Source organism: Marmota monax, unplaced genomic scaffold (assembly GCF_021218885.2).
Source record: "Marmota monax isolate L192 unplaced genomic scaffold, Marmota_monax_Labrador192_F-V1.1 WCK01_AAM20220418_F8-fsc00024, whole genome shotgun sequence".
NCBI classification, from domain to species: domain Eukaryota; kingdom Metazoa; phylum Chordata; class Mammalia; order Rodentia; family Sciuridae; genus Marmota; species Marmota monax.
Window position 1 is genome coordinate 32,203,288 of NW_026695224.1, and position 24,218 is coordinate 32,227,505.

The following is a 24,218-nucleotide window of genomic DNA, read 5'->3' on the forward strand; positions in this document are numbered from 1 at the left end:
CTTCAATAAGTGTGGGTGAAGGCTCCAGGGCGGTCTTCTCTATGAACAAAGAGTAAAAGGTCTATTCTAAACAGCACGTACACAAGCTCCAATGAGTCCTCTCATATGTTTTAAAAAGTTATCCTTCACTCTATTAATAATATAGGATGGCCAGTTGGGGTGGCGCATGCCTGGAATCCCAGCAGCTCAGGAGGCTGAGGCAGGAGGATCGCAAGTCAAAGCCAGCCTCAGCATCTTAGCCAGGCCCTAAGCAACTCTGCAAGACCCTCTCTCAAAATAAAAGATTAAAAAGGACTATGGATGTGGCTCCATGGTTAAGGATCCCTGGGTTCGATCCCCAGTACAAATATAAATATATATATAATCAACTTTCCCTGTATCTGCACATGGATCATATATGTGTGTGTATGGTGTGTGTGTGTGTGTGTGTACTTTTTTATAAAACTGAAAATACCATAAGAAAAAATACCCTTCCTACCTTCAAGCCCAAAGCACAATACAATTCACATGTGTTTTATTCTCTTTGGTAATTTTTTTGGGGGGGAGGGCTTCAATTATTTTCTAGTTTACTTTGAAAGGGGGTCTCTACTTGAAGGGTCCCTTTCCCAGACTATAATGATAGTAAGCGCCTTTTTGACTCTTAGGCACCTCCAGATGCTGGGAAGCTCACTCTGAAGCATCACAATGAGAGAAAAAGTGCTGGTGTTGCACACGAACATTGATTTCATTTTCAAAAACAGCACGTACCTTATTTTTATTTTTAGTTTGTGAGTTTATGAAGCATTTTACGGTCATATAAAAACATGCAAATAAAGTTGTGCTTCTTCACTTAAAGCGTTAATCAAGTGTCTTCTGTGTTCCAAACCCAGGGAAAGTGAAAAAGAATAAGAAATCAATAGCCCAGGGTCAGTGACCACCACCACCAGCCAAGAGCAATCTGTTCTCTGTGCTTCACAGACCAGGCAGTGAGGAGGCTAGGGCCCAGAGGAGGGCCAGGGTAGGTGTCCATGGAACAGGGCAGGGGACAAGAGAAGCTGTGGTGTGGGTAATCCCCAGCCTGAGTCCAGGGAGATGAGGAGGGGACCCCAGCAGACAAGGAGGGGAACCAGAGTTCAGCAGAACGGACCAGAGAAAGTGGGCAAAGGTCAGGAAGTCTGTAGCTCCCGGTGGCCAGGCAGGCAGAGGCCCATCGAGGGGGGAGTGCCTCTGGGAGTTTACCTGTGAAGGCAGTGGGGAGCCACAGGCAGCCCTGGTCAGACTCGGGCTTGCATTTCAGAATGGCCGCTCTTGTTGTGATTAGGAAAGGAGATGGCAAAGGGACTCAGACCTTGAGGCCAATCCAGAGACCCCAACACTCACTTACACATGGTGGAGCTACTTATTAGATACCAGTTGTGTACCACCACTGTTCTGGGCCTTGAGAACAAACAGGCAAAGCCCTCTAGAAACCTGAGCGAAGGCGCTGACCATGGCGGGCACGGGGGCAGGGCTAGAGCAACAAGGATACCCAGATGACACCGCTATTTAACATAGTGGTGTAATTTCCAGACTGAGATCGGGGACCGGTGTCAGCACGACTAAGGGAGAGCTGGGACCCCCGAGCAGCCCCAAGATGCGCCATTGAAACCACACTTCACTAACGGCCATGGCAGGTGCTGGGTCTTGGATCAGAACAGGGTGGTTGTAGAAGAACTGGTGGCATCTGAGTACACAAATCTGTAGCACAATTAGTAGGGAGCATCAGCGCTGCCGTCTCAGTGGTGGCCAAGGTCCTGTGGTTATGGAAGGTGTTCACATCAGGGGAAACCCAGGGAAAGGCCCAGCAGCTCAGGAGGCTACGTTTCTGTGAGTCTAAAATCACCCACCTCTGAAAAGTACCGTCAGTAGAAAAACTTCAAATCATTCTCAGATAATGATCCTGTTTATTTAAACACTCAAAACTGCCACATGTTCTGAGTGTAGACATGCAGACGTAAACTCATGGAACAAGGCCTTAAAAACATGTCCAATGAGCAGGGCGCAGTGGCGCACACTTGTAAGTAATCCCAGTGACTTGGGAGGCTGAGGCAGGATGGCAAGTTTGAGGCCAGCCTCACTATCTTAGGGAGATCCTGTCTCAATTTTTTATTTTAAAGCAAAAAGGACTAGGAATACAGTTCAGTGGTAAAGTTCCCCTAGATCACTTCTCATAACAAAATAATCCCTGGCTGTGATTGCTCCTTTAAAATGCAGCCAGGGCCAACATATTTTCTTAATTAATATCATTAGTTCTTTGCAAGAAAGAATGGAGGTGGGACCAGGAATTAGCAGGGGAACCAAAGGGGACATTGGCTCTGCCCAGAGAGTTACCCCATGAAGGTGTGTGCAACAGGAAGGACCCTCAGACCCAGCCTGGCAGCCAGGACCCACCCCAGGCCTCACACCTTCCCAGCCTCCGTGTCGCTGGCCAGGGAGCCCGAGTGCCAGGAATGCAGTAGGCGTCCCCTGGCCCCTGGGTTCACGTTCTTTCTCACCATTAACTCCCTTCTCCATTTCAACTCAGAGGACAAGGAAAGAAAGACTCCCACTCTGAGAAGCCGTGTCTTGTTAGGAAGGGTAACAGGAAAGCCGGCTCCCGGGGAGGCTGCGTGCAGCAGGGTGTGCACGGCTGCTGCGGACAGGGCTGCTCTGGCCAGAGGAGCGCCGACTGCTCACCCTCCCTCTCAGCAGACAGCAGCAGCTGTTGATGGGCAGGCTCAGCTGCTGCAGAGGAGTGGGGACAGTGGGGACAGCACCAGGCCAGCTTCAGGAGCCAAGTGTGGTACCCTGAAGGTTGTCTGCAGCCACACTTGATTGGCCTGGGACCAGGGTGGCCAGGCTGGGGCTGGTAGCTATTGCACAGCTCTTCTCCCCCAGCTCAGGGAGGCAGGAGTGAGTCTGTGCCTGGGTCCCTCTGAAGTCCTGAGGGACCAGGGCCTTTCATACATGTCGAGATGCTGGTGCTGTACCTTGGGAAAAGCAGCATCTCTGTTTTGCTGAGGTCTTAGGAACCAGATTTTGAAGTTCTTGTTACTGCTCTGTTTGGAGGTAATGGGAGGGATTGAACCCAGGACCACCTACCTAGCTATTGAGCCACCTCCCCAAACCTTTTTATTTATCATTTTGAAACAGGGTCTCTGTAAGTTGCTTAGGGCCTCACTGAGTCTTAAGGCTGGCTTTGAACTTGTGAACTTCTTTTGCCTCAGCCTCCCAAGTCGCTAAGATTACAGGTGTGCATCACTGCACCCAGCTACTGCTGTGTTTAAAACTGGCCCAGAAAGAAGGTGGCAACAAACCCAATGTATTTTCAGCAGAAATCTCCAAAGAACAGTGGAGAAACCTAGCTTCACCAAGAACATGCACCAGCGGGGACACAGTCGGCTATAGCGGTGGTCCTCAGCTGGGAAGGGGAGTGTCAGGATCATAAGAGGGGCTTGTGCAAGCGCTAATTTCCAGTCTCTGCTCTCTGAGTTTCTGATGCAGGGGGCCTGGGAATTTGCATTCCAACCTGTGCTGGCTGGCATAGCCAGTTGTGCTGGAGAGAAGGAATCCTGCCCTACCTGTGTGGGTGGTCACACTCTGGGGACAGCATCCCTGGCTGCAATTTCTCCTTTAAAATGCAGCCAGGGCCAACATATTTTCTAAAAGGCAGGCTCTTAGGAGCTCAGAGGGAGGCTGTGAGCAGAGGCCTGGAGTCGGTGCCTGGCACCCTCCCTGGTGATAGGTTGTTTTGATCCAAAAGCAAGTGCTAATTGAACAGGGTCCTCTCTCTGAGACCTGCTTCCATGAGGTCAAGTGGCTCCCTCTCTCTGAGGCAGAAGGAGGAAATGATCCTGACCTGACCTTGGCAGCAATGGAAAAAATTGCTCAGGAGAATTTCCAAGTCTAAAATTGAGCTGTGGGTACTGAGCAGCAGGTAGAGAACAGGAGGGGGTAATGTCTGCCCCCAGGGCCCATGCTGCTTCACGACTTCCAGAAAGTCAGGGTGCTGTGCTCCCCACCCCTCCTGAGCAGGGAAGGGCCAAGAAAGAGCAAAGACCACCGAGGCCTCTCCCTGCGCGTCCTCACCTGTGGGCCTGTGGCAGGCAGTGGGGCCAGAAGTCCGTCCCTTCCTGGGAATGTGGTCACTCCCCAGCTACTGCAGGACGCCATGTCCTTTTCCATTAGACTGTCCTGTAGGTGGGCAGGGCCTGTCTCAGGTGTGCGTGGAGAAGGAGGCGGGGTTTGAGTCCATGCAGGGGGAAGTCCATGCTGGGGCATGGCAGAATGGACTGTGCCCATCTGTCCCAGCTCTCTTCTCTCTTCTTGAACCAGAGAGGTTTGAGAGTTTTGTTTTTAGAAAGGAAATCTGTTCCCGTAGAGAGGGATTCCTTTTTTTATCAGAGCTAGATGCTTTTTATGCCTGGAGGTGTCCAACTGACCCACTGAACAACATCATGCATTTTGTTGTGATTATCACAATTAGCCTTGCAATTGCTGGCTCTCATTCACTGGGCCCCTCCTGTGTACTTTCCACTATCTCTTTAAACCCTGGGATCCCGGGGCCATTAGCCTGTTACTCCCATCTTACAGATGAGGAGAGCCTCAGGGGCATGAAGGTCCACGGTGGTCACTGGCGCAGCTAGCACTGGGACGCCTCTGTCTGAGCAGTAGCACTCCCCAATAAGCAGCACCGGTTGGTGTCTGCCCCGCCGTGCGCCGGGCTCTTGGCCAGGAGTTGGCATCTAGTAGTGAGCCCCGTAAGCTGTGGCTCTGGACCTCCTGGAGCCCCCCAGCAGGGGAAGTAGGTCAGGAGAAGATGTCAGGTGGATTAAATCAAGGCAAGTGGTGATTAAAAATGCTTTTCGCCACAAGGTATCGCATGCCTTATTTTTAATGATCGTATTTTCCATTAATCTTAAAAATGCAAGCAGAGGTAATTGGCGTTTAATTAAAACCTTCAGTGTATTTCAATAAAGAACATTTTAAACCAGGAAAAAAACACAAAACAAAACAACAACAACAACAAAATTGTCTTGTCCTTTGGAACTCAGCCTTCCAGCTAGGTAAACCATCAAGTTCATGCTGCCTTAGGCACCACTGCCACCTGGTGTCAGGCAGCAGAATTGCAGGTGCAGGCTTAGAGGCAGCCACTGATTCTGAAGGTTGCAGAATTGGCACTCTCCAGGCCTGGTTGACTGTTTCAGAGGGTGACCGTACATGTGTAAAGTAGTGGCAGTTGGTTTCAAGTCAGCTTTATTTTAGCCCCATGTCACCAACTGTTGTGTTTGTGACCTACAGGTTATTTCTTTATGATCAAATCAACATTTATGAATTCTTGTGATAAAGTGAGATTAAATATAGAGATAAGCTGGGTCTAAATTCTAGAGCCAATTTATACAAATAATAGTCCTTTATTTAACTTCCCAACTCCCAATATCACAAAGAGATCCCCATAACGTGGTCTCTGGCTTCCCTTGGCCTCACCTCTACTCAAACCCTGCTGACGACTCACCATTTGTCCTTGTGGTCCCTTCTGCCTGGTACGACCTTCTTTTCCCTTTACGTTTTTTTTGCGTGTGTGTATGGAGCTGGGGACACTGTTCAGGACCCAGCACGTGGTAGGCAGGTGATCTGCTGCTGAGCTACACCCCAAACCTTCCACCTTTACCTTCTGAATTTACTCTTTAAATGTCAAATCCAGATCAACAATCTGGGGAGAATTTCCTTCAAGTAAATTCAGAAATGACAGTGTCACATGGCAGAGACACGGAAGATGTGGCTCTGGATCCCAGCTTCATCTCTTTGGTAGCTGTGACCTCAGCCAACTTACTAAATGTCTCTGTGCCTCAGTTTTTACCCACTAAGTAGGAATAACCGGGGGCCGGTGGGGGGAACACCTTCTCCAGCATTGTTTCAAGATTAAAAAAAAAAAAACAGATCTGAAGAGCTCCCTCACTCTGAGCCTCTTACCTGCTTATGTAGGGGGTGGTGGTGCTGTGACTGGGACGTGGTGCTGTTGATGACTGGATGCACGTGAAGACCCGGGCCCTGATCAAGGCCCCCCAGTGTAGGATTGTGAGCAAAAGTTTTCCTTTGCCTATTTACTTTTGCTTGCAGAGGAGAAAAATTATATCTCCTGAAGTTAAAAATAGTATGAATGTCCAACTTTGAACTTCCTGCTGTTCTTGCTCTCCTCAATCCATCACTGTCTCCTCCACCTGGTACACTCCCCACCCCCCACAAGCTGCAGAGATCCGAGTGTTAGCATGAAAGGTAGTTTTGCAAGGCTATTTTGGGCAATGCTGCTGTAGGCAAATCCCAGTCCATCAGGCACCTTTGTGTTGGCACCTGAGAGAGAAGACTGGTCCCCAAGTGTTGTTGGCAATGTACTGTCTCTGTATCTTCCAGACAGTCTTAAATGTCACTCTGTTTCTCTGACCAGGTAGTCGATAGTGACAGACCTGAAGGGTCCAGGTTCCGGCTCACTGGAAAGGGAGTGGATCAAGAGCCTAAAGGAATTTTCAGAATCAATGAGAACACGGGCAGCGTCTCCGTGACACGGACCTTGGACAGAGAAGTGATGGCTACTTACCAAGTGAGTACTCTCGCCACACACCCTGTGTGCACGGACATGGCTTCCGATGGGTTTTCTTTCTGCTGAGTGATCATTGCTGCGCCTCACCAAACCCAAGATTGTGTCGCTTCAGGGTGTCTCTGTAAGCGCTGGATGGATGTGGCTCCAGAGTGGGTAACAGGGAGGGTCCCTATCTTGTCAGTAGAACCCCCAGAGCCGACCAGACTCTGGGTCCTGGAGACCAAGAGAGACACTCGAGAGCAGGTGTAAACCCTCGGACAAGACAGGTGCATCCTTAGAATTCTATGCTAAGGACACTGAGAGAATGCTGTAAGATTTTTGTTCAATGATCCTACAGCAAGACATGGTCCTTAAAGTCAAAAAATTACTTGGTGCTCAGCAATAGGAGTGTGGTCAGATTGTGGCTCTGTGCCAAGGCAGTGTTCTGCTGCCATGTAGAATCCTCTGGAAGGAGTGTCAGCTATGTGGGGAGACCCAAGGTACCCCACGGAAACAGAGCCCTCGCTCCAACATCCACTGTGAAAGAGAAACCAGAGTGCTCATGGTTGGGCTGGGTGTGCTGGATTCCTCTTTGGTTTTCTTACCTGCCCCACTGGTTTGCTGTGGGTTCTGAGTGAGTGGAAGGTGGTTTGAGGTGCTGGAGACGTAAGGTGCTGGACAGATGTAAGGGGCTGGGGTGGTGCACAGGGAAGCCCTGCCAGGCAGCATGTCCTTGCCGAGCAGCGCAGCCCAGATCCTCAGTGGAGGAGGAGGCACTTCCCAGGTTTCCCTCTCCAAAGCCTGGCTGAAGGGTTTTCTGAGCATCTGCAGGGGCACCACCTGTTGGGGGGCACCAAAGATGAGGCACAAGTCCTCAACAGAGGCCCAGTGGGGTCTCTGGTTGCTGTAGAAATAGAACATTGATTCCCTTAGACATTCCCAGCTCTCTCTGGCCTTGCCAGGAACTAGAAATCACTGGCAGCTGTTGGTATCCAGCTGCTGCAGGGACAGCCAGCAGCAGATTATGGATAAATGCACCCTTCTCTTTCCATGCCTGCCTTGGGAATACCCCTGAGGTTTCAGGTGCAAGGAACTGAGGAAAGGCACGGCATACTTCAGTGTGCATGGCACAGTGGTTGTGACCTCCTGGGCCAGGCAAAGGCCATCCAAGTCAGCACTGCCGTTTCCTGACCTGAGTGATCTCAGGCAACCCACTTACTCTCTATGATCATGTGACTTGTCCTTGAAGGAGAGATAGAATTCACATCTCTAAGGACAGTAAAAGATGAAGTGAAGTTATTTTGCAAACATTTGGCACAATGCCCAACACTTAGCAGGTACTCAATAAATCTCAATAAATCAAAGCTACTCTTGGTAATTATTCTCCTGAATATTTCTGAATTTTCCAGTTAAGTTCTTCAAATTTCTAACATCAGTTTCCTAAGTCCAACCCTGAGAAGGTTGACGTCTGCCGCAGACATGATTTTCATTCTGATGTTAGACAAATATTCCAGCCTTTGCCTCCCCTCCTTCAGTATCAGAGGGGGATTTGGTACGAATCTGTGCTCAGGAGCTCCCTGGGGGATTGGAAACACAGGACAAAGGATATGGAACAGGAGGTCACCTGGAGCATTCCAAGCCCTGTGGCCAGGACTGGTAAAACCAGAGAGGGCACATAGTGCCGGTGCTCAGGTGTGAGACCTGGTGCTCTTGGGGGACCCTGGTGGGGGGTGCTTGACCTTTCGGATGCTCAGTGACTTGTCTGAGGTCTGCGCACTCGGGAGGGGTTCCAGAGAAGTCACCCTGCTGGGCGTCCTCCCAAGTTCAGAGACAGACTCTGGGCCACCATCTGCCAGGGCCTCAGGGAACATTCATAGACGGCACTGACCTCGATCTGCAGGGATGGGAAGAAATCCCCTGAGATGGCAGACATCTGGGGACAGTCACAATGGCAGGGAAAAGAGCTCAAAGAGTGACCTCCAGAGCTGATGAGAGCCGGTCCTGGCTTCCTGGATCTCTCCTTCCAGTGCCCAAGCTTCGTTAAAGTCCACTGATCTTAGTCTCTCACCTTTGTGAGGCGTGGCATGCCAGGAAGTGGTGCCCCAGGGTGGTGTGGCTTGGCTTACCCTGGCACAGGGCCGTGTCCCACTGAAACTCCGTGGGAAGGCAGTGTCTCACTCAGGTGGCCCCGGGGCCACCATCCACCCTCAAGAGGGTGCAGTGTCGCACGCCCCCTCCTCCCGGCCTCACCCCTTCCCTCTAGACCTGTCCTCGCTGAGTCATGTCCTCGCTGAGGAAGGTCTCCTAACTGCTGCGCATGGCTCTTCTGTCTCTGGGCTTAGTGACAGCTGCTCTCTGTGGACCCGCTTTGGCATGGGAATGTGCCAACCCCACGTTCCAATCTCCTACTTAGACGGAACTCTCTGTCTTCCTGGTGCAGCCAGGGCCACCACGTGAGGGTGATCAAGGTGGAGCAGAGCCCTGAGCCTCTGGATCCCCACCCTTTAGCTCCTCTTCTGCAAGCTTCCACGGTGGAGAACGAGGACCCGCGGAGAGACGTAACGGTGGCGCCAATGTTGTTGGTTTTTAGAGTTTTAAATGCTACTCACGCATAAGGACATGTCAACATGTTGACATTTCCCACATCCAGCAGGAGAGCATCTTGGTGACGGAAGCCGCGGGGATGTGCGTGATGAGGCGTCATCTGGGGTACATTTATTCTTGGCCCTGATCGTGGATCGTCATTGAAGCTACTGTTTACTGAGCGCCGCATGGCAGACGGCATGCCAAACTCTGCGCGTATGTTCTCTTATTTAATCTCTTTCACACAAGAGACTTCAGAAGTAGGAGTTAACACCATTTTACAGATAAGCACAAAACCATTACACAACTTTTCAAGGGCTCACAGCTGGTGTGTATTGGATTTGGGATCCATGGCCCTCTCCCCAGCTCGGAAGCCCTGCATTCTCAACCACGAAGGAGCGCTTCTTCCTGCCTCCACCCCAGCCAGGCTTTGACCCCAGCAGCAAGCCCCCTTTCCTAGGACTGTCACTTGTTGGGGCTGGGAAGGGTCTGACGGGCTGGATGACCTATTGCTTCTCAAACACCATCTTGTTCCACGACCCTCTGCCACCCTGCCATCCCCTACCCCAGCCCCCAGAGGGCTTCCCATGCTTCTGACCCACAGTGACACCTGGCAAGGTAATTTAGCTCTTGCAGGATCCAGAGCTGACGTATTAATGCAAAGCTTCCTGAAATATTACTCATTATTATGCATTTTGCCAGCGTTTGAGTGATTTGTGAACTCGTCATTGGAATAAAGCACTGTAAATGATTCATGAATGACCAAGTTTATGAAATTCTATAAAAATATTAGCAGGTGGTAATGACTCCCTCACACCATGAGTGTAATCTGCCGGCTACAGATTTGTCAACAGGGGATGACAGGAGTGGGCGACAGACTGGCAGGCAGGTGGGGCCAGATGGATAGCTGGAGGTGGTCTCCACCGGGGGTATGAGGCCAAACAGGAAGCAGGACAGAGGGCAGTGGTGGCCAGGTGCCCCCAGCAGGAGGCTGTCTCCCTGATCTGGCGTCCATGGTAGAGATGCACAGATAACCGCAGATGTCAGAGTCAGGTGGGAGAAGAGGACATTTACTGAGCACCTATTTCATGCCAGAGAACTCCCCAGGGCCCTGACCCACACAGACCTCTGAAAATGCCCTCTCGTCTTGCCATAACCAATTGGCTGATTGAGGACCAAAAGTGTTCCCAAGACGTATTATCATCGTCATTACCAATGCTGGTGTCAACCTTCTTGACCGTTGCCATGTGCCAAGGTCTGTGCTAAGTACCTAAGTGGTGATCTCCTTTACCTTCCCTGAGGAGGAGTTTGGTGCTGTCAACACGCTCAGCCACAGAAAGGCGGCTGCAAGGCCTGTCCTTGGCCTCCCAGTGCAGCAGGATGGCCGCGTCCGCTCCCGTGGGCACAGGCAGAGCGTGACATCAGTGCCCACGGGACGCACATTCACCCAGGCCAGGGGGCGTTTGGTCGATCGACTTGTTTATGGGACTGTACTCCCCCAGACTCGTACTGGAGGTGCCCCAGCCCTGGGTAGCAGGGGCCAGCTTTCAGTGTTCTGATCACCCCTGAGGCCGTTTTCTCAGAGGAGGTTCTTGGTGGTGATCCACAAAATCCCCTCCAACTAATCTACAAATAAAGGGGTTAATTAAGAGTACAGGTACCAGCTGAACTGCCTAAGGGCCACGTGACCTGACTCGAGGCTGGAGAAGGTGGCCCTACAGTCACTAAGTTACCATCCCAGTGCAAGGTCTCTCAACTTGGTTGCTATGGACATCTTGGGTTGCGGGGTTCTTTGTCATGGGGCTGGCCTGGCGGTTGCTGGTGGTTTAGAGCCACATAGTCCTGTCAGTCAGAAAAGCCTCCAGAGCGCTCCAGTCGTCTCCACGTGGGGAGGGAATGGAATTCCCCCGTGTGAGCAGGGCTCTTCTCATGGTGGCATTGCTGCCACCCTGTCCTGCCACTTTTACACCAACGATACTCAGGATTGGACGCAGCCACTCTGCTTGGCTGCCAGGAGAGCCAAGTGACTCTGTGCCCCCACGCACCCTGTGGACCCCAGTCTGCAAAGCACCGCTGCAGCTTCACGCCTCTCTCTGCCACGGCCACACCACCTGCTTTGTCCCTGCAGAAACACCTGGATCCCACGCAGGCCTCTAGCTTCAGGCTCTCAGGTACAGGACAGTCAGCTGGCCAGGGGCTGGGCTGGAAGCTAGCTGCCAGCGGTGGCTTCGCACAGATTCCTGGTACTCCTGTTCCCAAGGAGACCCAGGCCACACTTGGGAGGGTGGGCTTTCACACCTGTGATCTTACCTTCTGCTGTCATTATGATCCTGCTAGTCATACTCTGGTGGCCTTAGAAAGAGCTCTGAGTCACAGGAGACAAGGAGCTTGGGTTGGAGCCCCAGCTTTGGTGGTGGCCCTACTGGGTTCAAAGTTTTGACTCTGCTATGGGCTGAGCCACAGGAAATTGCCATTTGGTAGGTGAGTGAAGGGAGAAGGTCAGCACTCATGTTTCTGCCCGATACCCGCTCACCTTCGGCAGGTCTAGGTCTGTTGTCCCTTCCTGAGGGTGCAAATGGGATCAGGGTACCATCTCCCAAGGGTGTGAGAGCCAGCGGGTAGGGACTCAGCGTGAGGCTCAGCCTGTCACTTGGAGCTGGAGCTGGGAGCCATGCTGTCACATGTCCGTTGACAATTGAAGCTCCCTGTGGGCACAGCAGAGTGGCAGCACTAGGTGTCCAGGTGGCAGTCAGGCAAGTGACAGAGCGGGCGTGTAGAAGAGGGTGGGTCAATGGAGCGGCCTCCAAGGCATGGCCCCAACTGGCAGCATACGAAGCCCAGCCATGGGCTGGATCAGAAGCCCTGGGGGAGGGTCCTGCCCTCTGGGATTTGACACACCCTCTGGGTCTTTCCAAGATGCCCTGAGAGCCACTGGTCTAAATATTCTCACATTGACATCGGTACAGCCATTGGATTTATTAATTCACCTCCATGAAGGTGACCTTTGAGCCAACATCCTTACTGTCCTGCCGGCACTGTAGCCATGCACACGTCTCCGGTGCCATGCCTTGCCCTGGGGAGCCCTCTGCCCAGCCCAGGCTCCTCAGAACTGCCTTCTGCTTGTTCCATTGATGACTCCAGGGAGCCAGGCAAATTTGACCAGGCTCCTCTCTGGGGCCACCTGACTTGGGAGGGCTGTTAAAGGCAGCCATGCTGAGTCTTTGCTGATTTCTTAGAAACCAGCCTAAGGCCAAAGAAGCAGGTGTCTCCAGAAGATCTAAGCTGATGCCACTAACTCCTCAAGGGAGACACTGGCCTGGGCTCACAGAGCCAGCCCTTCTGCCCTTAGCACCCATGGTCTTCAATGAGGCATTTGTGGTTCTCAGGCTTTCCTCCATGTTGGACTCTCCTGGAGAGAGCACTCGCCTAGCATGCAGGAGAACCTAGGGTGGATCCCTAGAATCACCAAAACAAAACCAAGCTACCAGCCTAAGCTGCATCTCCAACCTCAATTCAGAACATCTTGGGTGTGAAAGGCACCAGTATGCTACCCAGCCTCTCCAGTCATCTCCACGGTGAAGCCAAGAGAGAGAAACACCAAGTCAATATTACCCGTCCACGCCACAGTTTAATCATAACTAGATAACTAGCAATGACACCCACCACGTCGGTGTGTTGAGAACATCAAATGATGAGCTAACGTAGGAGTTTCTAACATAATAGTAGAAAAATCATCCTGTTTCCCCTCAATCAATGGCTACCTGAAGCTAACCACTTTCTAATGTCTCTTTTAAAAGAAATAGGAATGCAGAGAAACAGGATTTGATAAACAAATGAATAGTTGTCTTCTGATGGCTTTAGAAAATAAGTAATTCAGGGTTTGGCGGCAGCCTCTCCCCCCAGCTCCTCGGAGCATCTCCGTCAGCTTTCGGGTTCGGCTTTCCACGTTTCCGAGCACTTCATTTGTGCACCCTGGCCTTATCTGCCAGGTGCAGCTGGTGAAACTGAGGCATGAAGAGGTGGAACGGCGCTGCCTTGGCAGCCTGGCGCCTGGATTAGGCTGCAGAGTTGCTCCTGCCTGATTATTTATTTGGTCCACTAAGCAAAGCCGCGTCCTCACTCAGGGCTGGGGAAACACATTTTTCTCAACTTCATTAGCACAGACTCCTCCAAAGAGGCTCAACTTGACTCCTGGCAGGCGAGGGAACCCACACCCTTCCACTTGCTGTCCCCTCCCCTCCCTGCGCTTGTGTCCCAGCACCTGGCAGCCTCAGCAGGACTTCATGGAACCAGCCCAAGGCCAGATTCTCCTTGTTGACTTAGGTGACGAAGCCTAGTCGGCTTCATCACTGCTACCTCTTCAAATGACTTGGTGGCATTTTCTCTCAAGGTACTGAAGCATTACTCAGAACTGGAGAGCCTCGGGCCGCGGCGAGAGCAGGTGAAGTGGCCGACTGCTCTGAGGCCAGCCTTCGCAAAACCTCCTGCTCTTTCATTACCCCTCCCTGATGAGCTTGGTGACAGCCCCTCTGAGCCGGGACCCCACACATGCGGAAGGACATCCATGCCAGACCCCATCACCACCACCTCGGCTTTCACCAACATGCATAAAGAAATTTCTTCTTTATTTATTTATTTATTTTGTGTGTGTGTGTGTGTGGTGGTGCTGGGGATTGAACCCAGGGCCTTGTGCATGCAAGGCAAGCCCTCTGCCAACCCTAACAGATTTCATTTTTAATTTGCTAAGATGAGCAGAGGAGGGAAGGAGGGGTTCGTTGGGCTGTGGGTTCAGAGGTAAAATAGAGGCTGATTCCTCCAGCTTCTGTGGGTCAGAGGCCCACGGCTTGGAGGCCGCACGTGATTGAAATTGTTGGTGAGAGACTCTGAGACTAAGGTGGAGCCCATTAAAGTAATTTAGAAAGACTGTGGAGGAATCGGGCCCGTGCACCGTGGCTATAAGGCCAGGACAAAGGTTGATGCAGCTGGGAAGAGACCCCCCAGGAGCAGTTCCAACACAGCAGCCGACCACCGCCCTCGGTGAGGCTCCTGCCAGGTGGCTCAGGAGAGGGAGGAGAAAGCTGTAGTGGGTAGTTGGCAGGCAGCGTGGAGGCAGCCATTGATCAGGGCCCCTGTGAAGCCAGCCTGGGTCCCCCGGGAGGTGGAAGGGACTGAGTTCCCCCAGCAGGTCAGAAGCTGGGAGTCCTGGGCTCAGGGACAACCCAGTGTGGCCCACTGCCCTCTGGCTTGCCCTCCTCACATGAGCTGGCTGCCCAGAGCTTGGACCTGGCTGCAGCAGGTGCTCCACACACTGGGGTTGAAGTGGGGAGAAGCCGCGAGCAATCGCTCAAGGCGTGAAGGAGCGGCCTTGTCCAGCTGGGCCTCCTGCTCCTTTGCAGAGAAGGCCAGGAAAACGAGCGGCAGGGGCCAGCAATGGGGCTGGGAAGCCCGAGGGAGCCCACGTGCCCACGGCCCCTTCAGGCAAGAACTCAGCTCAACAGACTCGTCACAGACCCACGTGGGCCACGCCTTTCCTAGGTGCCAGGAGAGAGCAGCCACCACCTGCAGCCTGCGTCTGGCCTCATGGACCCTCGGTGACTGGGTACTAGTGAGTACTCAGCACCGGGGGCAGGGTGGGGGCAAAATGTGCTGAGAATAAACAGAAAGACAGGAGTGCTGAGGGGAGGGGCCGCTTGGTCCAGGAAGGCCTTGATGGGAGGTGACATTACGGGAGCCTGATGGAGAGTTGCCTGAGGGACCCATGACATCAGGGTTTCCCAACCAGGGTCGATTCTGTCCACGGGGTCATCAGGTACTATCTGGTGTCACAGCTGGGGAGGCTGTGAGCCGGCCCATGGGTCAGAGTGCTGCTCAGCATCCTGCCCTGCCGGGCAGTCCCACGTGTCAACCGAGTCCTGTTTGGACCTGCGTCAGGCTGGCCACTTAGCAGGTCTGGAAATATTTCTTGGTGTGTTTGCTCAGATACTCAATTGGCTCAAGGGTTTGAGAAGTCTGTGTCCATCTGTGGGAACCACAAGGGACATGATCCCTGTCCTTGTCAAGTCTATTAATCAGAAGGGGGGAGATGCTGGGAGCCATTAGCCAAGTAGGTATGACAATTTCCTTGCCAGCGTACCCCATGTTGTTTAGTGGAAGGACTCGTGGAAATAGGACATTTTGCAGTGACATTGCATGTAGGTGACCTTGCTCAAGGACCAGGGCGGATTAGGGTGTTCCAGGTTTAGGATAATCGGGTTTAGGGCGTTCCAGGTTTAAGATTATTCCTGCTGGGAATAGGGCGTATCCTGCTGCCTGAGTTCCCCTTGAGTTCTCACGGGATTCAGACAGTATTTTTTGGGAGACAGAAGCCCAGTGGAGGTGGATTTGGCCAGAGAATGTGGATTTCCCCAGAACGTGATTATAGACAGCTGGTGTGAGTTCGGGAATAAAGAGTTGCTGTTTGAATCTACAAGCTGTGTGGTGGCTCGTGCATTTGTGCCCAGCCAGACTGCAGCAGTAACAAATCAATTCCACCCCATGACAAGGGACAGGGAGCAGGAACAGACTCAGAAGGACATGAGGTCAAAGCAAGGGCTCAAGAACAGAGAGCCAGGTGAGAAGGAGGGGGACGGGGCAGGAAGAGGGTTCTGAGATGGGACAGAAGAGAGTCGCGCCTCTCCGGGATGGGCAGGCCGTGTGGGCAGTGGGAGCACAGGAGGGCGGGGGGAGACAGGGAGGGAGGCTGCACAGGTCAGCTGCTGGAGGACTGCAGGCTGCAGACTGGCCTGGCCAGATGTGGATTAGACGCGGACAGTCCCACTAACCACGCCGAGGAGCGGGAGGCGCTGAGTCCTGTTTCTGGGTCTCTGGACCCACAGTGACAAGTATCAGATAAAGACCATTTTCACTCAGGAGCCTGGGAGGTAAATGGGCTAATCCAAGTCCCTCCCAAGACAGTACGTCCCCCGGGTGGACAGTGCAGAAATTGGAGGTGGCGTGGTCACGCAGCCTTGCAGGGCAGGGTAAGGAGCTTAGGTAGAGAAGCCTTGGCCTCAGAGGTTTTCAGTAAGGGAGTGACAGCCAATTTGCATTTCAGGAAGATAAGATTTATTTGAACAAGTCAACAATAACATCCAAATTACCATGAAATAGGAATTAATTCAAAATCGCACTCATTTGTTGAGAACCCACTACCTACCAGGCACTGGGGGAAAGCAAGTAAAGGAAAAATCCTGCCTTCCCCTGAGCTCTGCTTCCGAAAGCCATTCTTCATTTCTAGACCTGTGTGTGGAGGGCGGAGTGTTGTATGTGTTGCAGGTCCTCCGCGCTTAGTCTGGCTCAGTCTCCAGGCCAAGAAAATAGTCTTTTAAAACTCCAAACTTCCAGTGCTTTCTGCTGCAGGGGTTTATCGGTGGGCCATCTCGGAATTACTTCTTGCAGGCCGCTGGCCAGAGCTGTTGGCTGTTGATTCGTCTGATTAGTATCTGTTTTTAGATCTTTATTATGAGGAGGGCTTATCATTGCTCACAGTGAAGCACTAGGTACCAAAAGATCATTTCCATGTTATTCTTCTTTCTTCTGAAGATGCAGATGTTGGCATCACGGGCTCCCGTAAGCATCTGGGCCTATGTTGGAAAGATGGCCTGCTCACCAGAACCCTGGCTGATGCTCTGCAGCTCAGGGGTGTGTGTTCCTGCCAACGGGCAGAGCTGGGCCTGTACACTGTGTCAGAACAGAGGCTGTGGAGCTGGAGTCGGGGAATGCAGCCTCCCAGGGTGACGGCTTAGCCTGGGGGTGCGGGTGAGGCAGGTTGGGGGGTGTTGCCAGGAGGATGCTGGGAGGAGAGCCCTGTGCTCTTTTGAAGTTGACCTTGTTCTCCTTTGATTGACAACTAGTTCTTGGGAACAGCACTTGGCCAGAGGGTTTGAAAGGCTCAGAAAACTGGCCCGGGGCCTGTCACAATGAATCCCGAATACAAGCCCGATCCTGAGCTCTGCTGAGGTCACCAGGTTCCCGTTCAGTGTCGGGGCCCTGCACTTGGAGGCTCTGGCCATCAGCAAGGAGTCCTGCCTTACAGTGGTGTTGACCCGGGATGGGGTGCAGGCAGCACCCCTGCACCTCACAGTTCCTGGGGCGGCTGGGTGGCGTGGGGGCAGTGCCGCAGCATGGCCCATTTTCTCCTCGAGCTTCGTCTCCTGACACCCTAGTCCCAGATGGGCCAGACGTCTGGGAAGCCATCCCGGTGGGCATAGAACTAGGGGAACGGGGTGTTTCTTGGGAGCACACAGTGGGGGTGCATCCTCTTTGTTCCCCGCAGGAGGTCCAGACCCTGAGGCAGAGGGAGGGGACCTGTGGTGTGGGTCCATCAGAATGGACATCCCCCCAGGTGCCTTCGTCTTCCCTGGGCTCTGGCCTCACCCAGCCCTCTACGCTGAGTTTGGTCAGGGAGAACATGGGAAATGGGGAAGGCCGTCTCCTGGAAGAGAAGCCTCTGGAGACTCTGTACCTGTGGTCCCACTCAGTAGCCCCTGTCTCCACCCAGCCCACCCTCACGCCCCTCTCCCCAGGAAAAATTAATTCAATGGACTGGGGAGGTGGGGTCAGGTCATGACATGCGGGAATGCAGGCGTGACACAGGGGCGGGTGGAGGGAGAAGGCCCTCACTGACACCAGGTCAGCCCGGCTCCTGTCCTGGGGGCACAGCTGGTTGCTCCAGTGCTCTCTGCAGACTGGGAGCAGCCGAACAGCCGGGCCTTTTCCTGAACGTCAGCTAGGGACTTTGTGAGGGTCATTTTCTTCAGACAAGTGGGTGTCAGGGAACAGCTGAGCCATGGTTCCCAGGTATGTTTCCAGAGGAGTGTCCAGCTCCAAGCTCTGCAGCCACCTCTTAGCTCAAGGTGGCCCCCCAAAGTGACCTGTCCAGGGCCATTTGTCCACTGCAGGGGCAGAGGCTGCTAGACCAGGCAGCTCCAAACAGATTCGTGCTCTGGGCCGTGAAGCCCCACCCACCCACGAAGTGCCTTTCCTGACAAAGCTTCAGGGTTAAGGTCCCCGCTGTACTGGGGACACTGGCCTAAGCGGGAGGAATCTGAGAATGTAAACATCTTTGCAATCTGCCCCCATCTCAGGTGCTTATGTTCCGAAGAACCATAAAGGTAGAGGCTGTTTTTGTCCATTTTTCATGGAGAAAGCGAGGCTTCAGGAAGTCTCAGGAAGGAGGTCACATGGTTGGTAGTTAAAGAATCAAGTGACAAATGTGCCTCCTTCCCTCCCGAGCCCAGGCTCCCACACTGGCCCCGTCACACACCAGGCCGGGGCTGCTCACCGTGAGCCATGATTCTCCACGGCTAGATGCTGGCTGCGGACGGGCGGCCATATCCAGAGACACGCGGTACCTTAGGGCCTTAGGGTGCTCTGCCTCAGGGTGGAGGCCAGGAACATCTACACACATCCCACGCCCGGACAGCCGGCCCCGAAGGGTGGTCTAGCCCCCGGCGACAACGGTGTGGCTGCCACCATTGTGTGGCTGAGAAACCCTCAGGAACCCTGAAGCCATGAAGCAAAGTCGTCTTGCGGGTGGCACCCTTTCAGCTGGCACCTTGGCAGGCAGGTGCGCCTGGCCAGGGTCCCTGCCCTGATGCTGAGTCCCGTGACGCGGTTCTCAGAATTCACCATTGCCCATTTTTCATTCTGTGTTGTGCTTTTTTAAATTTTTTTTTTCATTGCAGAAGACAAATTCCATTTCCTTCCTCCTGAGGGAAGCTAATTCCAGCAAAGGCCATTTGTCTTTGGTACCTTAAGATCTAGATAATTTACTGCAAGTTTGTTTTTTATTGAAAATTATGTAGATATTATTCAGAAACACAATTTCCAACTCTATGGCACACTTAAGCGGATTCTATTTCAAGTGCTAATGCATATACTGAGGAGATCTGCGGTAATGTGCATTTCTTAAAGATTCTTTTTTTTTTTAATGACTCACTGCCTTTGAGACCCTCCACCTTGGGCTCCGTGAAGTGCCGAAGGACGAAGGTATTTTAAATGGCTGTTGTGTTGTTATGAGTTGTTACCATTCAACTGCAATTCAAACTCGTGACACTTCATGTAGATTTTATGATTAATGCAGAAATAATATGCACTTACATGTGTTTATGATGTTTAACTGGTGGTTCCAAATGTGCTTCTTCGTGCTTGGCTGGAGCATGCCCCTCTCTGGAGCGTGTGGACACACTCTCCTTCCCTGATCATGTGACTTGAAAAGGGACTATTTATGAAAACCTAATAATTAAAAGATGCCCTCCAACACACAGGGACCCACCCAGGTTCATGTGTATGCACATGTGACTTCTCTGCTTCCTTGGAAACACTGGATACACTGAAAACTGTGACTGGTTCTTTAACATTCACAATGTGCATTTGACAAAGTAAAGACCTGCGGTGAAGTAACTTGGTTAAGTCAACATATCCCCCAATTAAAAAAAAAAGTCTGAGAACTACTATTGTTAAAGAAATCACACTTTGGATAATATTTGAGGAAAAGTTGAATTAATGGAACCAGAGTGTTTGGCATGGAGATGCCTAGTGAGGGCTCTTTTGCCTTCCTGAGGTACTGTGTGGTTAGTCTTTCCAGAAAAATGAAGTCAGAGAAAGATTCTAGCATTAGTTAATTAGAAACAAATCAATGAAATTGATGGGGTGAAATGAGGTTTCCGTTGCTGTCTGCTATTTCACTGTCAAGGAAGGAGGGAGTCAACCGACGAATGAAGAAATAATTGCGGTACGCCCGTACAATGGAATATCATACAGTCACAAAAAAAGAATAGAGATATGTGCTACTGCATGCACACACCTTCAAGACACTCTAACTGAAAGAAGCCAGATGTAAAAGGCTCCATGTTGAGTGACTAGTTATGAAATAGCTGGGGCAGGGGAATTCCCAGAAATACAGTGAACGAGTGGAAAGAGACGGAGGGAGGAGGCACAGGGAGAAACTGCTCAGTAGAATTGGGGTTTCTCTTTTTGATGAGGGGACTATTTTGAAACTAGACAGAGGCGGTTTTGCTCAACACTATAAATGTGGTAAATGCCACTTTAAAAGGACTGTAGATTTTGTACAAGTCATAAATGATTTGTAGATTCTTGCCTCAATTTTTAAAAATCGGAGGAAATGAAAAGAGCTGAGGACGGCTGGAGTGGAAACCCGTGTGAGGCCCAGGAGGCCTGGGAGGCCCGGGAGGGCGCGCTGCCGCATCGCATTTCTCAGGGGAACGGGGGCAACTTGTCCAGGTGAAAACACTGAGGGACTCGTGCACCGGGTCATCAATGACGTCTCTGCTCTCATTCGTTTGCTGCTGCTTGGCTTCTGAGTGTGCTTTTGTCTGTGGCGGTCTTGACCCGCGGTGCTTGTCTTGGATCTGTGAGCTCCGGGAGGGCTTAGGCCACGTGCGTTACAAGGGCTTTACTGTGTTGGCACAGCGTTTGTAAATGGGGAAACTAGAAGTCATTCAACCAACCTCCAGCGCCTGGTTGGTGGTGAAGTGGCGTGCGCAGCACACAGCAAGCTCCACAGGGTGCAGTCGAGAGGGCTCCTGTCTTCCCGGAATCGCATTCTCAGGGGAAGCGGGCTGAAGTGGCAGCTCTGACCACGAGCACTGGTAGGTCCCACCTCGTCTGCTGGAGGCTGCGCTCAGCGTTTACATGTGCGCTCGGTAAATGAGTGCAAGTCAGCAGCATCTCTCTGTCCCTGGGAGCACTGGTTCCGAGAAGCCACTGTCACACCACACACTGTGTGCATCAGGCCCACACACCCACCCTCAGGTGGGTGGCTTTCTAGAAGGACTCACGATCTCAGCCTACAGTTGTCTCCGTGGCTAAGATTTATCACAGTGAAATGGTCCTGAGCCGAATGGTCAGCACGAGGAAAACACATGGGCAGGGTCTAGGGCACCCGGGCACAAGCCTCTGAATCCCTCACCAGCATAGCCACTTGGAAAAAAATCAGAGGACAGCCATCAGTGAGCTGTGACAACATATGGACGTGTCCCCTGCCAGGGACACTCACAGACACTTGGGCCCAGGGTTGTCATTGGGGCTGGTCACATGGATCACGCATAAAACTCCCGACTCCCAGAGGTTGGCATCACCCACACTGTGTGCACGTTCAGGCACAGCGAGCCCCTCTAACAGAGAATGTGCAGACCCCCCCGGATGCCAGCCAGGACCAAGTGTGCAAGCAACCCTCTCGGGGGCCAGCAGTCTCAGGCCTGCTGCATCAGCTGGATTGGCCAGAACAAAACCAGATGTTCTGTAACCAAACAACTTCGGAAAACCTGACTTGGCCACAGTTAAACTGGTTTCTTTACCTCTGACCATTAGTTGTCCACCCTTGTTTGGCCAGGAGTGCCCCTGCTCTCTCCTAACAGGGCGTCTCAGAAGGTTTGGCTTTAGAGGGGACAACTACAAGAAGTTGTTTCAGGAAGTGGTGTCAGTCTTGCTCAGGTTAAGGTCAAACATCGGAGGAGACCCACAGTCAGAAAAGGCAGTTTTAAAACTTATAAATTATCTCTCCCACTGCAGCACTGACAGATAATTGTTCATTTAAGTCATGTCTCAGATTTTGATTGGAGTTACTAAGAAAAATGTGCTGAGGCCGAGCTGGCTTCCTCTGGAATCTGAAACCTGAGAAATACATTTAGACTTGGAATTATTAGATATGGCCTTTATAAACCTGTAATCAGGCAGTTGTCTGTTAACTTATTAGGTTTTTTCATTTGAAATGTAAATTGAATTGTTTCTCTACACAGGCGACACTAACCAGGGTTGGATCTCAGGCTTCGAAATATGATTTAAATGTATTTTTCAGCATATTAAAAACTTCTGTACCCAAACAAAGAACTCGGCACTCCTGCTCTGCCCCTGGTTAGCAAGGGAACCCCTGTGTCTTCTATTATTCGAACCTACACCCCCTGTTCCATTCCTCCTGTTAAAGGACAGGGCTGTAAGTCCTGGCATCTGGGCAGACTCTTGGGAACAGTGTTGGAGGACAAGTCACCACAACCCCAGGGTGCCTCAGGAACATGCCCCGAGCTCTGCTCCCAAAACACCGGAGCTCAGGCAGACCTTGGTCTCCGCTTCCCCGATACTTCATTCTGAAGTAAGTCCCGTGTCCACAGAACCTGTTTTTGGCACTCACTGACCCCGGTAAGAGGACGCTGTCCTCTGACCCTAGGCTGCTGTGTGAGGCCCCTCGTCCTGCTCCTTTGTCTCTTTCCAGCTCCACATTCTGCGTTTGAAGCGCCCCATCAGCGGTGGCCCCATGCTCACACCACAGGCAGGAGCGGGCACTGTGAGCCGGGGCTTCCTGCCTTTTCAGAAAGCAGGCCACTGAGCCTTCAAGAGCACGCCACCGGCACCACCAAACCCAAAGACATTGCCTGGCTCCACGTGAGGCACTGTTAAACCGCATGGGTTTGTCTCATCTTTCCCCATAGCAAACTCATAAGAGAAGTGCCCTCGTTGTATCTGACTTACAGGTTAAGCAAACGGACGCTCTGCTCGGGGAAATCGCCTAAACCCAGACCTGGCATCTGAGAGCAAGTCCCGAAGTCGAGGGAGATTCGCAGTGGAATCCTAGCCCATGGTATCTTTTCAAGCAAGCGTCTCTGTGTCTCTAAGTGACGTCTTTTCCAAGGCTGTGGTGTTGAAGGTGGGATGGATTAGAGGTCACACATTTTTCATTTTTGGAATAAGGAGCGTTTGGAAACTTTGAAGTGGGTGCTAGAGATAATCCAGAGAAAGGGTTCAAGAGGCAGGTCTACCTTCCGTTTTGGTAGATGGATGAGCCCTTTTGCATGCAAGGTGCACACCTGTGAATTCAATCACATTTGAACTTCATATTCTCTCTACAAATGTTTGGTTAACAATGTCCCCAAGATCGCACTGGCACTAACCAGCCAAGAAGTAGTTTGTTTGCAACAGGAACGTCACAATGGACAGTCGATGCGGAGGTAACTCACCAAGGCCTTTAGCAGCAAACCTGTGAGCCACATGACCACACCCATGCAGTGTTGGGGAGACAGGAGTTGAATTCTCACTCCATTTAAGAAGAAATGATTCGGGTCTAAGGTTAGATTTTCCTTAAACCTGAAGAAATATTAAGATTGTCATTACCAAAAAACTCTTTTCATTGACCCAGTGAGCATTCAAAACACCATTTTCCCCTTTTGTTACTTTTTCATTTATTGGTTTATAACTAGTCAAAGAACACCTGATGGGTGCCAGTGGCTCTCCCAAGTGTGGAGAATGAAGGCGTGAAGATGGGCCAGGTCTTGGCCTTGGCGGCTGTGTCCCAGGAAGGAAGGGAGACCCCCCGGGTGTGGTGAGCTTGAAGAGGGCAGGAGAGGAAGTGGCTGAGAGGCAGGGTCAGAGCCTGCTTCAACAGGCTGCAGTGTCCCAGGAACCTGCACGTGGAGGTCTGCAGTGAGACATGCCCAGTGGAGGGAGCGTCTTGACTTTGGAGTGAGGTGGCCATGGGGGTGGAAGTTAGCAAGGGAGGTGGACGGGCGAGCAAACAGACCCCGGAGGACAGCAGTGCCTAGATGGTGTCGGTCGCGGGGCTAGGCACTGCGGCTTATTCTTGGGGGACACCACAGGACCACTGGAGGAGCCAAGCAGACTACAGACTTCATCCTCTATCCATGCTCCCAGTTGGGGTCTATTTGTAGGATGAAGGTCAAGACTGTACTCTTTCTGTCTTTAAGTGGCAGGGAACTGACTTCAGTTCTTTGTGGAGAAATCAGCCACATTGTTATGCAAACGCGGCAATCTGCATCACACCTGGCTTCTTCTACCAGGTGCTTTAATTCCTAGGGCTGGGAGTTATCTCCCCAAAACTTGGAGGGAGAGGCTTCTGAAGTGTGTGTTCTCATCTCTGGGATCTTTCCCTGCCCCTCACCTCCAGGCCAACCACCTGATATATTCAGCCACCTCCGACTTTAGAAGAGAATAAAAACAACAGCACAGCAGGATCGGGCTAGGGCCTGCCTGCTCTGGGGTCCCCAGGAGC

The 24,218-nt window shown here is 52.0% G+C and overlaps 1 protein-coding gene across 2 annotated transcripts in view; it reads left to right on the forward strand.

Annotated features, from left to right (window-relative positions):
- Positions 1 to 24,218, forward strand: part of Cdh13 (cadherin 13) — an 873,206-nt gene that overhangs the window by 479,824 nt on the left and 369,164 nt on the right. For both annotated transcript variants that reach the window (XM_046434914.2, XM_046434915.2), the window contains exon 5: positions 6,443 to 6,595. In XM_046434914.2, the coding sequence (XP_046290870.1) occupies positions 6,443 to 6,595 (153 nt within the window). The remainder of the gene's footprint in view (positions 1 to 6,442; positions 6,596 to 24,218) is intronic.